This window comes from Schistocerca nitens, chromosome 2 (assembly GCF_023898315.1).
Source record: "Schistocerca nitens isolate TAMUIC-IGC-003100 chromosome 2, iqSchNite1.1, whole genome shotgun sequence".
Classification (NCBI taxonomy): Eukaryota; Metazoa; Arthropoda; class Insecta; order Orthoptera; family Acrididae; genus Schistocerca; species Schistocerca nitens.
Window position 1 is genome coordinate 1166894756 of NC_064615.1, and position 18173 is coordinate 1166912928.

The following is an 18173-nucleotide window of genomic DNA, read 5'->3' on the forward strand; positions in this document are numbered from 1 at the left end:
CATCAATAACTCCATCACCACATGTCTCCTTCAACTGCCGATGAATTTCAATTGGTTTCACACCACGCAAATTCAGAAAACGAATGATTGCACGCTGTTCAGGTAAGGAAAACGTCGCCATTTTAAGTATTTAAAACAGTTCTCATTCTCGCTGTTGGCGGTAAAATTCCATCTGCCGTACGGTGCTGCCATGTCTGGGAGGTATTGACAATGAACGTGGCCTCATTTTAAAACAATGCGCATGTTTCTATCTCTTTCCAGTCCGGAGAAACTTAGAACTTGAATGCACCTCGTAGAAGATCTAGATGAAGAACCGCTCATAGCTCTTAAGGTATACATTTTAAAACCCATGTTTTCTGGGCTTTTTTGCCTCGCAAGATGGTTCCTTCCATATGCATGAATACTGAATTTCATTAGGGACACCAGTAGTAACTAAGAATCAGTAACGGGAATAAGGTACTAAATAAAACAACATCTGTAATAACGTAAAGTCTGACAACCATCGTATTAAAGCTGAACATCGAGAAACAGTCATTGTGTAAGATAAAGTTTCCAAAAATAAACTGCGATTCAAAAAGATATGTTAGGAAGAAAATATTTGAAGATACGTATTTTCGTTGCTCATTAATTCTGGCCGGCCGGAGTGGCCGAGCGGTTCTAGGCGCTTCAGTCTGGAACCGCGGGACCGCTACGGTCGCAGGTTCGAATCCTGCCTCGGGCATGGATGTGTGTGATGTCCTTAGGTTGGTTAGGTTTAAGTAGTTCTAAGTTCTAGGGGACTGATGACCTCTGATGTTAAGTCCCATAGTGCTCAGAGTCATTTGAACCATTAATTCTATTTATTTTATCTCGACTGAAATGTTACTGCGAAATTCCATCGCACAAAAAGAATCGAAGATTGGATCAATGAGGAACTTGGCTTTTACCTCCCAGAGTGAGTAATCGAGGGTACGTAAGGGAGTCCCAATGTAACATATCGAGAATGAAGAAATATATCGAGGAATGGGTAACGACGAAAATTCGATTCACACACAAGTAACTTTTAACGGTTATACCTGCCGACTGACGACACAATGTTTTTCTTTATTTAAATGAAACAGTGTACTTTGTTCTATGACAGAGAGGAAATGCTTTGAACAAGACTTCGGTGATATCACACGTTTGCAATTTGATCAAATAGTAACAACATAACAGGACCGTAAACAATTGCTGGCGCTGGCAGGAGAAGAGGTCTCACAAACATCAGAACTGCTGCAAATGTAATCAACACACCACTTAGGTATGGTTCGTGTGTTAATAACTGTCTCTTTCATATCAGGTGCTCAAAATGCCGAGGCTGACGATTTATACATACCATAATATGTGCACTGAATTTCGTCTCCGATTACTTAGCACAACACAGGGCAGTGTTATACGATATTACATCTTTGGGAGTCGTCGGTATTTCCACGTAGATCTTATGGTTTAATCTTCACCATAGACAAATTTCAACAGGTGTGAAGACTAATGCCATTTCAGTCTATTTTGCTCTTCCCGAACGACTCATCCAATGATTTTCAAATATTTTGATGAGAATGTCTGTAATTATGTGCATGTAGTAGGTTGCACATCCGTACCGTGTGGACTCCCTTACTCTCATCGGGAGGGCTTCGAATGACTGCGGCAATATCCATCAGTATGTTAGAAATTGCATACGTGTATGACTATTTCGAGTCCCATCTATAAAAGAGGACCAATGATGCTATTCTTGTGAAGCCCCTAATTCATATTGACGGGGCGAAGGTAGTTGTTTTCCCACTTCTCTCAGCCAACGCCAATTTTCAGTTGAACAGTAGCACAAATTGCGCAGGCTGACTTGTCCGTGGTTTGTAAACGATATTTCTTCCATAAACAAATCTTGCACAGAAAGGCTGCAGCTTTCTTCGACACCAGAACTGTTACAGTTTCTGAAAGTGATTACCAAGGAGCTGTTGACCAAGCGATCTGTGGAAAGGAAAAAAAGTGTTCAAATGTGTATTCGTAGAATCCTGGTCGCACATTAAAAAATGGCTCCAAGCACTATGGGACTTAACATCTGAGGTCATCAGTCCCCTAGACTTAGAACTTCTTAAACCTAACTAACCTAAGGACATCACACACATCCATGCCCGAGGCAGGATTCGAACCTGCGACCGTAGCAGCAGCGCGGTTCCGGACAGAAGCACCTAGAACTGCTCGGCCACATTGGCCGGCGGCCGCACATTCAAGCTGTCTCGTAGTGACAAGAGAATTGAGTGTTACAGCTGCTGAAATACTTTTTCTGTTTATCTCATCAACTACTGTTCTTTACTGTTGGCGTGTTTCATTCTTCACATCTTTGGTTTACTGATTTCTTAATGTTTGCAAAGATAGATGGTTAGCAACACCACAACCAGGAGATTTATCAGCAAATAATAGCACCATTGCTCTAGCAGTTGGGCTACAGACGGCACAAACTAAAGCCATATCCACTTTTTCGAATGTCGTATACATTGTGCAAGTCTGAATAGCTGCACGAGCCTGTTCTGGAATCGCCACTACGACAGAGCACAGACTGACGATTTTCAAGAACACGAACCGCAAATAATTAACAAGATTTAAGGACATTTATTAACAAGTAGCTGAGAAACCTCGCGCTGACCGGGCATTCATTTACAGCTGCGCCCGAGACTTTGTACTTGTGGAATTTATTTTTGATGTTCAAAACTTCTTTGCATACATAATTGGAAGTAGTACGATTTGGAGCATGAAAAAGGAGCTTTTTTGCGTCACTAACTTGCGAGATAATCTTATAGAGCTGGCCGCGTGAAATTCAGTTGACGGTTACATCCATAACATAACATAAACTCACCAAGAATTGTTGGGAATGAGTAGAATTCCGAGTTAAAAACTCGCCCATCAGCGCCACTTTTCTGTCAGAATTTCCACCTCTGTGAGTGTTACGTTGGACGGAACTAACTTGTGAGCAAACGGTTCCGAAGATCGAGGTACGTATGACGCTCTAGTTCACAGTAACAGTGCGCTGGGTTACGGAAATAATTTCCAAAGAGCGAGTTAAAGCCTTATGTTCTCGAGCCGCAGAAGTTCTCGCCCCATTATCTTCATTGGTTTATTGAGAGTTCATGCAGCTCAGTCTTTCAGCCGTTCTGGCCTATTCAGAAAAAGTTGATCGTTTTCTAGGCATTTTTATTCGTAAACAAAACGAAGTGTAAGGAGTAGGCACCGAAATCACAAAACAATAAATTCGCTTTTCGTAGCATTATTAAAAAAGCCTGTCTAAAGAAACGAAGTAATGTCATTTAATTTTTAACAAAAAGAGCCAAAAGCCTTGCCACAGTGGTAATACTGGTTCCCGTCATATCACCGAAGTTAAGCGCAGTCGGGCTTGGCTAGCACTTGGATGGGTCACCGTCTGGGTCTGCCGGATGCTGTTGGCAAGCGGCGTGCACTCAGCATTGTGAGACCAGATGAGAAGCTGCAGTTGGCTGAACGCGTGTCCCTCCATATCTGCATCAGGTAACGCCTAAGGACTGAGGATGAAACGGCGGGCGGTCGGTACCGTTGGGTCTTCAAGGTCTGTTTTTTAACACAAAAAGCGTAATCAGTAATCCATATCCTAGTCAAGTACATTTGCTGCTATTCGTAAAGATAAGACAGTAGCGCTTAATTTTGCCACTGCTATAAATTTCCGAAAATACATCTGTCACTGAGGGGAAAAAACAAACTGAGAACGCCATCTCTTGGTTATTTGTTGTACTACAAAATTAACAGCGCCGTTCATTCTTTGGTGCACTACGCCGTGATGTCCAAACATGCGAACTATTAAGCTGAGCAGACGATTTTAGATAAAACTTTAACGTCACATATCCTTTTTCCTATGTTCCTGTTTTGAAATAACGCATATATGTTGCCCCAAGCTACGCTCAAGTTACCTGTAAAAACCCCATGAAAATTCAGCAGGTAGTTTTGGCTATTAGCATATTCGAACAGACAGACACACGTTTTTACAATTCTATTGTTAGTACAGAAGATAAAATTCAATAAATCACAGCATATTGACACATTAACAAGTATAAAACACAATGAAAACGATCAGTGCTCGGTCCACAAATATGCATTATCCTAATATCTAATACACATGTAAAGGGGAGATCCCCATGACGCAAATTAAATTTTAGATTTACAATAACAAGGAAAGCACCAAACAATAGACATACTACTAATAACTATACGTGCTGAAAGGGATTACGAGAAAAATAAAATAGTGGAAATTACACCCACTAGAGCCGACACATCTAGACCAAAAACTAACAAAAATAGAAATAATGAACAAGAGAATTAGTAATTGGATAATCAAAGCATACTTAAACGGGCTATATAGAGCTGGCCACACGACAAGATAAACCAGACCACTAATTCAACTATGTCAGCTTTCTCGAAGTTAGGAATGCAGAACAGTTAAGCACAATTGCGTTAAAAAAGGTGCGACCTTGGGGTTTAATTCGAACAGAATCATCTCCTACTGGACCTGCAGATAACAGCACACCTTCCAGCATCCCTGGCGTTAGGGCACTGCTTAAGCTAGAACACAGCCAGACACAGGTGTCTGCACAAGCATAGTTTTCCGTCGAAAACAACCAGCACAACCCCCTTCGTGTGAACTGCCGTCCAAAGAGCACGCACTACAGCTAGTATCTGCTTGGATCTCATCAGCGTGACCTCCCGTGCAGTCACAAATCCAGGCCACGTCCGCTCACCCGGAACAGGAACCGATGCATCATGTTGTTGTAACAAGCCACCATTAGCTTATACCTAGACTCGACCAGGCTGGACATGTGAACTGTCTTGTTCAGCTGACACCAATCCCAACATCCACTTGTCTACCCAGGCTCCTCGGTTTCAGCTCCACGATGGCAGCAGCCACCTTGCCCTCCACACACACACACACACACACACACACACACACACACAGGGCTTCTGTCGCCGGCTGCCGACAACCAAGCACCCCGTTCGTCCCTGAACTTGCCGCTCAGAGATGTAAACAAGTCCGGCCAGCACGCTATGCGCGGCCTGCCACTGCAGGTAAAGTCTCGCACAGCTGCCACTGCTCATGGCCCGTGACGCTGGCTGCGAGCTGCTGCAGCTTCCTTGTTCCTCTCCAGAATGCTCTCCGCTACTACTCATGGCCAATCTTCAACCCCCCACCACCTGCCTACTTTGCGGTTTCGTGCAAACTCTGCTGTGGCGTAAATACACCACCGGAGCCGACGCAAATGGGCAAGTCGGGTGGCAATTCATCTGTGCCGTAAATTGTTAGTTCACAGGAAAAAACAAAAAGTGCGAAAAGAAAAGCCAAGAGAGTATGTGCTGGTGTCAACACTTATTACCTCGTAGCAGTCCGCCTGCTCAGCTGGGTGGTAACGTGCTCGCCTCCTATGCCAGTGGGGCCCCGTTCGATTCCCGGCAGAGTTGGAGATTTTCTCCGCTCATGGCCTGGGTGTTGTGTTGTCCTCATCATCATTTCATCCTCATCACTGGCGTTCAAGTCGCCCAATGTGGCGTCGAATGAAATAAGACTTGCACTTGGCGACCGAACTTTCCCGAATAGGGGCCTCCTGGCCAACGATGACACACGCTCATTTCATTTGATTTTACCACGTAGTAGTAGCAACTTGAACAAATGTCACGCTTTATAAGCAATCTAATGATGCACTGAATGTATAATGAAGTTATTAAATTCTTGATGTAATTTGGCATAATATCATAATTACGCACACTATCCGTGTTTTATAGGCATACTAGCTGACCACCTGGTGTTGCCCAGATGTATATTTATGCCAATCTTATCACCTCTTCATAACATTGTCTTTATTCTATCCTGGATTTTCTGTTGTGTAATTTTGTATTGTAGTCTTCTGTTAGTTCATCTCCCCCTATTCCCTGTACACATCTGCTCTGTCCATCACCACCTTCCTCTCTCTCTCTGTCAATCTTCTTACTCCCTTCTCGTTGCGCATCTCCTCGTTCCTCCTCTTTCCTTTCTCTGTCCATTGCGTCCTCCCCTCTGTCCACTTTCTTTTCCCTCGTGTCTGCGTCAAACTCACCCTTCCTACCTTCTCTCTTCGTCGCCAAGTTATCATCTTCACGCCAATAGCAGGCTGTTGGTTCATACCCTCACAGAATTTGTTTCCAGACAACAGGTAATATGTGTACCAAGTTCAGCAGAAATCGGTCCAGGGGTTATGAGGAGCTTTCTGCCTACGACTTTGCTAGAGTACGCGCATGTCTTACAATTTAACATATTTCAGTCACATCTGTATTCATGCGTTACCTGTATTTACAGTGAAATTCGCCTTACATTTCAGTCTTCACGCAGCTCAATTTTATTGACCCCATATCTCCTGAACAAAATGTCTTACAACGATTTAATTTGGCTAGTACATTCAACGATATATTTGAGTACTGTCTGTGAAATCTGGTGCTAAAAGGATTACTAGTAGGAACGTCACAAATTAAAACGTGATGCATGATACCGCAGCTTTTCATGCATCTCAGAGTTTACGACGGTACGTGTCCTGAACTATATCTCGTAGAATGGTATAATTTTTGCAGCTGCTTGCAGTGGTGTACACTGATCAGCCAAAACGTTATGACCACTGCCCACCGTGACGCTTGATGCCGCCTGGTAGCACTGTGGGCACGTGACGCTGTAACAAAAGAATATAAGCGGAGCAGACATGGATGGGGAATCATCCAAGCAAAGATATGGCCTACAAATGGTGAAATCCACAGAGATCAGCGACTTTGACGTACGGCCTGTGAATGAGTATCTCCGAAACGATAAAGGTAGTCGAATGTTCACGTGATGCTTTTAGCGAGATCTACAGAAAAAGGTAGGACAGTGAAACTACCACTAGCTGCTAAACGGTTGGACGTCCACGAATCTTCACAGGACGTGGGGTTCGGAGGTTTGTCTGCTCTGTAAAGAAGGATAGATGGTGATTGTGGCATGTTCGCCAAACGAGGACAATGCTGGTGCACGCGCAAGTGTTTTGGAACACACAATTTATCGTACATTGTTGAACATGGAGCTCCGCAGCTGACCACCCCTACGTGTTGTTATGTTGATCCAGTGACCTCAGAATTACGATTGCACTCGGTACGGGACCATCGGGATTCGACCGTCGATCAGTGTAAACGTGTCGGCTCCTTGAATGGATCACATTTTTCTCTACACTGGGTCGATGGTCGTCTCCACGAACGCAATCATCGAGGAAAACGTCGGCTCCAAACGTGCAGCGCGGCACAGACGCATGCTGGTGGGAGCAGTATTATACTATGGGAGACAGTTCTCCTACGCTTTCACGGAACCTGTGGTAGTATTCGAAGACACGCTGGCAGCTGCGAGCCATCTGCGTTCTTCATGCTTGACATCTTCCCCGATGGTGACGCCATCACTCAGCAGCATAATTGCCCATGTCTCGGAGCCAGAAACGTGCTCCAACGGTTTGAGGAGCATTATAGTGCACTCACGTTGATGTCTCGGTGACGAATATGTGAATCCTGTGAAATCCATCTGGGACACTATCGGGCGCCATCAACGCGCACGTAAATCAGCGGCCCGTTATTTACCCGAATTACATGACAAGTGCGTAGACATCTAATGCCAGATACATCTACAAACCTACCAACAAAGTGAAGGATCCCTGATGCGCAGAATCAGTGTCATATTTTGTTCCAAAGGCGGCTATTAAGCAGTTGGGTATGACGTTTTGGCTCATCAGTGCATGTGAATCCTATCTGCAAAATGTACCACAGATACAGTTAGCTGTAAAGAAGTAAAAATTTATAACGCTCTGCCTGATGCAGCTGTTTTACTGCATAAAAAACGACAATTTTTTTTCACTTCGTCATTTTTTGGATATTTTCAACTAGAAAAAGTTGCGTAAAGGTTTGAAATGATGTGTAAAATTTGTTGCAAGACACTAAGTGCTCGCAGTCTTAAATACTTGATGAATAAAGCTTGGGTATTCGTAGATCGTGGTTTACACTACTTATCCTCCCCCCCCCCACCCACCCTCAAACATCGCCCATTTGAAAGGCAGGTGGTTACCACCACCAGAGTTTTTCCAGCCAGTAAGTGCAATGAGTAACATGTGTTGTTGAAGTCGCTCTACTGATTTAGGAGCAGGTGTGGAATATACATACATACATTATACGTACATTTTTATATTATGTATGGATGTGACGATGATCATATACATCGAATCCGGTCATAAAATAAGAAAATGTTTGTTACGTTTTCAGTTACACAAATTAAACTTCTCTCATAGGATAAAGCTAATCATTTGAAAGTAACATTTACATTGTAAGGGGCGATCAAAACGTTTCCGTTTATAGGCATCGCTACGGCTGTATGCAACGCAATAAGACTCCCATGGGGATATATAAGCATCAACATGAGGGCAAGAGGTTTGTCTGGCCTTCGAATGGAAGCCTTTTGTTCTGCCCTTATCCTTTATTCACTAGTGCTCAACGGTGCGATCTTACAATACTGATACCTGTAGCCGGCCGGTGTGGCCGAGCGGTTCTAGGCGCTTCAGTCTGGAACCGGGCGACCGCTACGGTCCCAGGTTCGAATCCTGCATCGGGCATGGATGTTTGTGATGTCCTTAGGTTTAAGTAGTTCTAAGTTCTAGGGGACTGATGACCTCAGAAGTTAAGTCCCATAGTGCTGAGAGCCATTTGAACCATTTGATACCTGTAAACTCAATGTTTCAGAGCATATAGGCAGGTGGAGGACGTTTACCTGCGGGCTGACCAGCCGGACCCTGCTGGAGGGGTGGATGGGGCGGCCGTCCTTGAGCCAGGAGACGGCCAGCTGGGGGTGGCCGGCGGTGGAGCAATTGAGCTGCGCGGACCGCCCCAAGACCACCGTCTGCTGCTGCGGGAACAGCTGCGCCGACAGCGCCGCTGCAACACGTGTCACCAGAGCCGTAACACATACATGTAACTCGACGAGTTAAATAAAGCACATCCAGTATCTTGTTCTAATTTTGAGACGAACCAAAAAATGTACAGAAGACGTTCTGCCTACGTGAAACATTATTGCTGAAACATTTTGGTACCCCGAACCGGGCCCCGGATCTACGATATTTCCTAACTGGGGCAAAACCTTGATGGTGGCGCCCCCTTCCCCCCTCCCACTCTAGAATTTGAGATAGGACGTCAAAAATTAGAAAACAAAGATTTTTCAAAAATATGTTTATTTTGTAGTGCACATCTTTCTGAAGAGTTTGATATGTAAGGGGGTCCTGAACGATCCATCTCCTCCATGTTAATTTTAGCAAATGGAAGGAACATTTTTTTTAAAACAATTAAACATTATTGCTCTGAAATTTGGACTACATGTTCAGTGTATATTTGTCTACAATGTCATAATGCCATGCTTGGTTTTTGTTTTACAACTTTTTTAAACAGATGCTTATTTTTTTCTCTAAAATTTTGCACCTTTTCTTCTATAACTCTTGAATTATACCAATTTTTTTTACAATTTGTTATAAAAATGAAGGAAAAGAAGTAAACAATATTGTATATAAATTTCATTGATATACTTTCAGCAGTTTTTGAGAAAATGTTCCTCAAAGATGAAAATTTTATAGTTATGGGAAATAGCTTCCACAGTTTTTTAATACATTCCTGCCCCATATGATGCATTATCAGTATCCTCTTCTTTTTCCAGTGTTAGTTACCTTTTCACTGGTCTTTTATTTCCTTTTACTGCGTGTTGTAGGCTTTTGTCTCTTCTTCCTGCACCTTTTAGTCTTTCTTCAACAATTAGGCGCATTGTGGAAATGGTGTTGTGTCCTGATTGGAAACCTAAACGTTTCAGCACATCACATTTGATAATTTTTGCTTCATTGTATGTTGCCACTGCATCATAGCCTTCCAAAATGCCATGTTTTTATCTGTACAAACACTCTTTTGGGAATCCTAATCCAAATTAAATTATTTACACTTTCATTTGGATTTTGTGTTTTCCCATGTAAACACTTTTCCAATAAACTTGGCTGTGATAAATCTCTGAATATGGGCTTAATTAAATCAATTACAGCATTTGGCGAAATTTTTTTATGGGCATATTCCTTTCCTGTTTGGTACTTACACCTGTGGGGCACAGCGCATGTTCTCGGTGCTCATTTGTTGATGCAGTATAAAAAATTAGCCCATACTGCTCTCCTCATATACTCAATGCTTCTTGTATTTTGCCTAATTGCACACCCATAATACCACTGCAATCTATCAATTACTTCATCTGTTAATCTTCCTCTTCCTCCAAGGGTCCTACCATCAATAAGCTTCTGGGATCCTAATGTCTGCTTCAGTTTGCGCAAGCGAGCCCCCATGCTTTTGTACATGTCCAATGCCCTGCTGTTTTTTAATGTGAATTTCATTGCCATAAGGTTTGAGTTCCCCTACAGCTTTAAATCCCTTAGAATCACCATCTTCAAGATAGTTAGTGTATCGTACATAATGCCACTGGAGTGATCTGGAAAATATTGCTTTCACTCTCTCTACTTCCATCGCTTCACTCTTGCTGTGAAAATTTGCTTCACAACTTTCACTATGTTCGTCCTTGGTATTGCCGTTACATCTACAATGTTTTGAGAGAATAGCAATATCAATTACTTTGCAACTGTCTGCACTGGCAGCTGTCACAACTCAATTTAGAGATTTATGACCTATACGTTGCCATGATCCATTTAAAGCAACAGTTAAATCTCTACAATTCCCATTATCTGTCACAGCTTCTTCAACTGCTTACTTCATTGTTGCTTGAGCAAAATCTTCAACAGAAGATCCCACCAATTCATTATAAAATCCAAACTTGGTTGGTGGTTTTGCCAAGTTCATAATTCCACATAACATTGTTCCTGCAGTACTGCCCTTGCCAATGCAACGCAAGCCATACACTAGCCTAACATTTATATCATACACCTTCTATTACCACTACGGGGAATACTGTAGGAATTAGAAAACGAAACTTCTGCAGCACATTTGTTACACTTCAATGACATTTTACATGCCAAACTAATGTGTGAAGTTATTTTCAATTCCAGTCCTCTTTCTTTGCAAACTTAGCATAATACGGTATGTTTCAAAATATTAGAGAGCAAGTAAGTGTTAATTATTTAATTCACATAATTACTGTCACTTTCATAGTTTTCAAATATTTCTTTGCTGTCACAAAGTTTCTTGCTGGAAGAAGTTCTATCACATTCTTTTGGAGTGGTTGGTGAAGCAGTCTGAGCAGGATCTCCCTTCGAAACAACAAAAGATTTCTTCTTCCACTCATTGTGTCTTTTCTTAAACACTCGATTGCTGAAACGGGACATATTGATATCCACAAACCAAATACGTAAAAAGAGCAAAATTTGTCAAGTACGCAAAACTGAACAGCTAAACAACACAAAGCAAACTCCACAAGTCAACACACACTGATAGCGTTTATGTTTACCGATATGAATAGTCACTTGTCACAGAGATAAAGCCATGCAACGTTGGAAAACAAAACACTGTCTAATTCCGCAAAGATACCCTAATTGCAGCCAGCGAGCTGCGTCGTCAGAGGCGACACACCAAGTCGCTACAACCGTATACGCGGCGCGTCAAATTTGCAGCGATAAAAAACACACTTAGAATTCACTTAGAAGTGTGAAACGTGATTTGTTTTATTCAGAAAACTCCAAATAATTTTATAATGGAAGAAACCAAAAAACCTTAATTTTGTCATTTTCATCGTTCCGGCTCCCCATAAAACACATACGCTCGAGAAAATTTACGACGTGCTATTTGGTCTTAAGTGTGCCAAAGTGCAGTGCCCCTTCTCTTCACACAGCATTCTTCTACTGCACGTCATTGAATTTGTCTATGTGGAATTCAAATGCCGCGTGGATTGGCCGCGCGGTTAGAGGCGCCATGTCACGATTTGACGATTTGCCAAACCGCCGGAGGTTCGAGTTCTCCCTCGGACACAGTTGTGTGTGTTGTCCTTAGGGTAAGTTAGTTTAAGCAGTGTGTAAGTCTAGGGATCGATGACCTTAGCAGTTTCGTCCCTCAGTAATTCACACACATTTTTTTGGAATTCAAAAGTATATATTTTGTAATGGAAGCCATCAAATCTATATTCAGGACATGGAAATCAAATGTCCTGTGATGCCTCTCCTATTCTCCGTCGGCCAGTTTGACATCTGTCCCGCTTAAAAGAAATCAATTAATACTAGGTGGGATTATTTGTAACCGGGGGAATCAGAACTCTTCACAAAATTTGCACTCTTTATTGCCTATTAGCTAATAATTTTCCGTTTTGTGTGACATAAAATTAAATATAGGAAATATAAAACCAGTACAGACAAAGGGCAAGTAAGACAGTACACATTTCTTCAATCCTTAGATTCCGGCATTTTATCTCTCTAACCTTGCTACAGATTTACACGGCGTGCTTCCTTTTCTGTGAAAAAATCTTTTACCTCATCAAAGTTCGCAAAAGATTTTCCTATATGAAAAACCAAAATGTCATTTATTAACACTGAAAAAGCTGTTAATATGAGTAGCACCCAAGATTTGTTTCTTGATTTGATTACGTCTGTTTTGAAACTGTCTGCAAGATAAAATGAAACAGGCTTTTCTAATGTTGCAGCAATTGTAACACACGGCAAATAAGCTAGACTGTTTTGGCACTAATGTACCATATTTACATAAATAACACGGCAGAATACAATTCATGAAGTACCAATAACGAATGCATAGTAGGCCTACACAAGCAAAAAAATTTTTGTTAGGAAATATTTTTTCAGTTCATTCATACGCTGCAGTTTCTGAAGCATGTTATCGAAACGTAGTAGCAGTACTAAATTTTTATATCAATTTGGAACCATCATATTCATCCATGTAATTTGTGTGACGTCACTGTTTCTTTTCCTTCCTTGGCCTAACAAACAATGTTGTCATCACTTATTCTGTTACTATTTCTGCCATTATCAAAAATTATTCTCCAGTTGACTTCGCTAATCCTACCAGAACCACCGGTTCAGTTAACCCGCTTTTATTCTCCGGGTTAGGCGTTATTACGTGTTCGTACAACGCGTTTTCCTCTCTATTCAGAGAATAGAAGTTAAAGCGGCTGCTAACCGGGGACTGTACAACTGGCCTTTAGTAGTGTAGCGATCTTTCAAAACTTTTCTGTCAAAATTTCATTTTCTTGGTTACACCAAGAAGACAATATGTAATCCTTCTTACTTCTTATTAATGTTAGTCGTTTATTTCCACTCTGCTAATCTGAATCTATGGATTTTGCTAGTTAATATAACTACGCTATCATCTGGGCACCCACTCAACCACGTAAAGAAAAAGCGATTGTTATCTACCCCTTCGGGTTTATTCGGCTCAGCTCGTATACCCTCTTTCTCTTTTGTCTGTGGCAGAGTTTTTTACTTCTTGATGGGACGGGGATTTCCCTGGCAGACACATCACGTAAGCTATGCAGGCATTCAAATTTCAACTTATTATTCGTTCAGAAATCAACTAAGAATGTTCAGAAACAAACAGGGATGCGTTTACAAATCATATGAATAATCGATAGACCAACGTGAGCTGGATGCTAGGCCCTTTGTGAAACAAGGTTTTATTTTTTCTTCATGAATATGAATTTGGCACCCCCTGAAAATGCCGCCCAGAGCTAATAACCACGTTACGGCTTATTTAATAGCCAGATATTCTGCTCAATAGTTAAGGTTAAATACAATTTTTGTTTAATTTCTAAAGTCACATCAGCACGTCCCATCTATCTGAGGCAGGCATTATACTTCGCCTGATATTTTGTAGGATAATTCAAAATCCTCTGCGCCTACAATAATTTTTCGTGACTATTTCTTTCAAGAACTGTCTTCACAGTTCCTATTAAATTCGTTATTAACAGTTCACAACTCAGTTCAAAATGAGAATAATGCTGCGTTATGAAATGGGATCACTTTAACCATTTAAGAATTCTCGTTACTTTGTTATCTAATTTGCAATCTAGTTCTCATTTTAATTTATTTAGGCAGGTTATTACTTTCGGCTCTACATATATCGTCGGGTTTTAACGAAGCATCCTTACAAAGGACGCTTGGCCAAGAACAGTGAACGCAATCTGTGACGCTGCTTTTATTTTTTTAATTTTTTTTTATTGTGGCTATATAAAACTGAAAGCGGAAATTTGTCCAGATAAATTGAAAAGTTACCTTGGCTGCAAATTCTATAGCTTACTTAATGATGTTGGAGTCAAAATATATCTACATCTATTTCTACATCATTAGTCTGCAAGGAATCTTCCGGTGTGCGGTGGGGCGTACCAGTGTTGTCTCTTCCTCTGCCATTCGCGTATGTTTCTTGGAAAGAATGGTTGTTGGTATGTCTCTGTGTGCGCTCAAATCACTGTAATTTTACCTCCATTATAACGAAATCTACGTTAGAGGACGCAATATATGGATGGCTTTACAGGGAACTTACGCTCTCTATTCTTTAACAATAAACAACGCCGTGATGCGGATGTCCTGTCCTGCAGTGTCTGTCATTTGAGTTGGCTGATCATGTCCATAACCATTTCATGCTCACTATATCAGCCTGTAACGAAGCGCAATTTTCTTCTTTGGATCTTCTCTGTTTCGTCTATCAGTCCCATCCTGTACGATCCCAGACTGACGAGCGTTATCCAACAATTTGTCCAACAAGTGTTTTTGAACCGAGCTTCTTTCTGGGTGGAGTACATGTCCTGAGTATGTGAAGATGGGTAGAACTACCTTCAGCCGTGTGTTTTTAAAATTGCTTTATTCATTGCGACCGGATTCGGTGCTACCCTACGCCGTCATTAGGCCCTATGTACATCAACATATCAACAACGTTAGTCGTACACGAAACACAAAGATAATTTCGCAATAATTGCTTCGACTACTCTTTTCTTAATAAGTAAAATGAAAACTCAAAATAGTTATCAAATAATCGTTAGACGAAGAAAATTATAAATATATCATATTTTGTTCTGTTCAATAAAGAAATATTTGTAAATCTCACATGGCTACAAAACAAGCCTACTGCTTAGTAGCAGCCGCCAATCATTGAATAAATAAACCTTCGAGAGCGTTTCCTAATAGTAACTGTGAATTCAGATAGGACGCGACAAAGGACCGTATTTCACTGAGAGACGTATATATTGAGTAAATAAGGCAAGCAAAATTAACTTAAATACTGAATGTACTTACACAGTTACACATTTCTAAATTGGGTAGTGGACTGTAAGGTGTACCCAGGAGATTATATAGACTCGGATCACAATTTAATAATGATGAAGAATAGGCTGAAGCTTAAGACACTAGTGAGGAAAAATCAGTGCGCAAAGAAGTGTGACTTTTTTTGTTTTGTTTGTCATCAGTATAGTTCGATGCGGCCCTCCACTATTCCTCTACTGTGCCAGTCTCTTCATCTCAGAGCAGCACCTAGAAGCCACATGCCGAATTATTTGCAGGATGTATTCCAGTTTCTGTCTTCCTCTACAGCCTTTTCACTCTGCAGCTCCCTTTTGTACCATGGAAGCTACTCCCTGATGTCTTAATCGATGTCCTATCATCCGGCCTCTTCTTCTTGTTTTCCACTCTGATTCTGCGCAGAACCTCCTCATTCCTTACCTTATCAGTCAGAGGACTGATGACAAAAAATCCCACTGATTCTTCCTGGCTAGTTATCTGCACCTGGATACACCTTACAATCTAATATCTGATTTCTGAATCTCCGCCTGACCCTGGTATAATCTAACTCAATTATCCCATATATCCTGGCCGTTTCCAAGTATACCTCCTCCTCTGCTGAGTCTTGAACAGAGATTCGCTATTGCTTACTGATATTTATTCCAGAACTCAATTAGTCTTTCTCCTCTCTCGTTCCTACTACCAAGCACATATTCCTCGTAACCCTTTGCTCTACTCTTCCCCCCACAACCACACTCTAGTCTCCCATGGCTATTAGTTTTTATCTCCATTTACATGCTGAACTGTTCACAGTAGCTCACTCTCCGCCCTACTTCACTATTCATAACAGTTCCTACTCCCGTTATATGATTATCGGCAGGTGTTGATATTACCCTATATTTTGACCAAAAACCCTTTCATTGCTTCCATTTCAGTTCATTATATCTAGACTGACTCTTAGAATTTCCCTTTTCAGATTTTCTATGTTCCCTACCACGTTCATACTTCTGACATTCCACGCCCCGAACGTTATCCTTTCGTTGATTATTCAATCTTTTTCTCATGGTAACCTCCCCCTTGGCAGTCCCCTCCCGGAGATCCGAATGGGGGACTATTCCGGAATCTTTTGCCAATGGAGAGATCATCATGACACTTCTTCAATTACAGGCCACATGTCCTGTGGATACACGTTACATGTCCTTAATGCAGTGGTTTCCATTGCCTTCTGCATCCTCATGTCGTTGATCATTGCTGATTCTTCCGCCTTTAGGGGCAATTTCCCACCCCTAGGACAAGAGAGTGCCCTGAACCTCTATTCGCTCCTCCGCCCTCTTTGACAAGGCCGTTGGCAGAATGAGGCTGACTTCTTATGCCGGAAGTCTTCGGCCGCCAATGCTTATTATTTATCAGAATGTAGGCAGTGGCGGGGATCGAACCCGGGACTGAAGACGTTTTGATTATGAATCAAAGACGCTACCCCTAGACAATGTGGCAGAAGATTAGGGGATCGTAAACGTTGATCTAGGAGCCCAGCTCATATGTGGGACAGTAGGCGCCGTCAGTTGAGGGCAATGGCGCGCCACAGATCACTTGTGAAATCAAGTCCTAAGCACTCGATAGCAGCAACTACACGCAGTGGAGCAGTGCTGTCCGCGGGAAGCCCCACACCTATTTCCACGACTCTCGGCAACTACCAGAAGTTTCGCCATAGCTGATAACCCATGCCAATAACACCGTGACTTCAGCAATGCTATGAAGAACGATAACGAGGTCATGCGCATATGCAGTACAGATGAATACATGGCCACCGAAAATCACCCCAGAGGCCGCAGCGAAATGGTTCCGTGGCGAAACCATAGAACGATATTGAGAAAGGAAAGTTTTGGTGTTCCGAATGGTGGATTAATATGGCAGTAGTGATATGGTCATTGCAGAGTACACGAAGAAGACGCACTACGACGTCAGTGGTAGTATCAGGGTACCTCATATTGCGGAGTACTCTTTCCAGGTAGTCGTGATCGCCCCGATCGAACTCCTGTTAGAAGTCAAGGCATATGATGAGCGTGAGCAAGAGCAATTATGACCTGATAGCGACCGAGGGCAGGATGGTTTTTATTGGCACCTCCCAAAGAAGTCTGGGCTGTCCAATCAAGCTGTGCAGCCAACAGCCTGCTAAAGATCTTTGTGTCGCTCTTGAGCAACGTGAGGGAGTGGTAGTCGCATGTTCGTGGGTGTGCATGAGGAGACCATCGAGGAAACCATCTGGGATCTGCACGAGAAGTGGCATAAGGTCCTCACAAATTGCTGTCCACGTTGGCGCCGAGGACGAAATTCCGATAAAACTCCAGTGGAAGGCCTTCAGGGCCAGGCAACTTGTTCTTAGAACCCGCCTGGATAGCATCAAGGACTTCCTCGCCTGTGACGTGGACATCGCTGCATCCCCACGAACCAAGCCAAAGGAGAGTTTGGAGACCTCCATAATGTCCACAGGATGGCGACATCAGAATATTGCACAACGTAATGTGCGTGCATTCACTGTCCTTCTATGACATGATACATACATGGACGCTCCTGCGATGGCGAGAGAGGGATGTGAGCTACACCTTGGCATGATTCAAAAATGGCTCTGAGTACTATGGGACTTAACATCTCAGGTCATCAGTCCCCTAGAACTCAGAACTACTTAAACCTAACTAACCTAAGGACATCACACACATGTCCATGCCCGAGGCAGGATTAGAACCTGCGACCGTAGCGGTCGCGCGGTTCCAGACTGAAGCGCCTAGAACCGCTCGGCCACCAGCGGCCGGCCTGGCATGATTCACTATCAAAGAATTGTGAGATCCTGGGTTCGTTGCTATTGAGCCACGACCT

General features: G+C 42.4%; 1 protein-coding gene across 1 annotated transcript in view; it reads right to left on the bottom strand.

Moving 5' to 3' along the window:
- Positions 1 to 18173, bottom strand: part of LOC126235629 (Down syndrome cell adhesion molecule-like protein Dscam2) — a 197811-nt gene that overhangs the window by 161081 nt on the left and 18557 nt on the right. The window contains exon 3 of the mRNA XM_049944340.1: positions 8828 to 8991. Coding sequence (XP_049800297.1) covers positions 8828 to 8991 — 164 coding nt within the window. The remainder of the gene's footprint in view (positions 1 to 8827; positions 8992 to 18173) is intronic.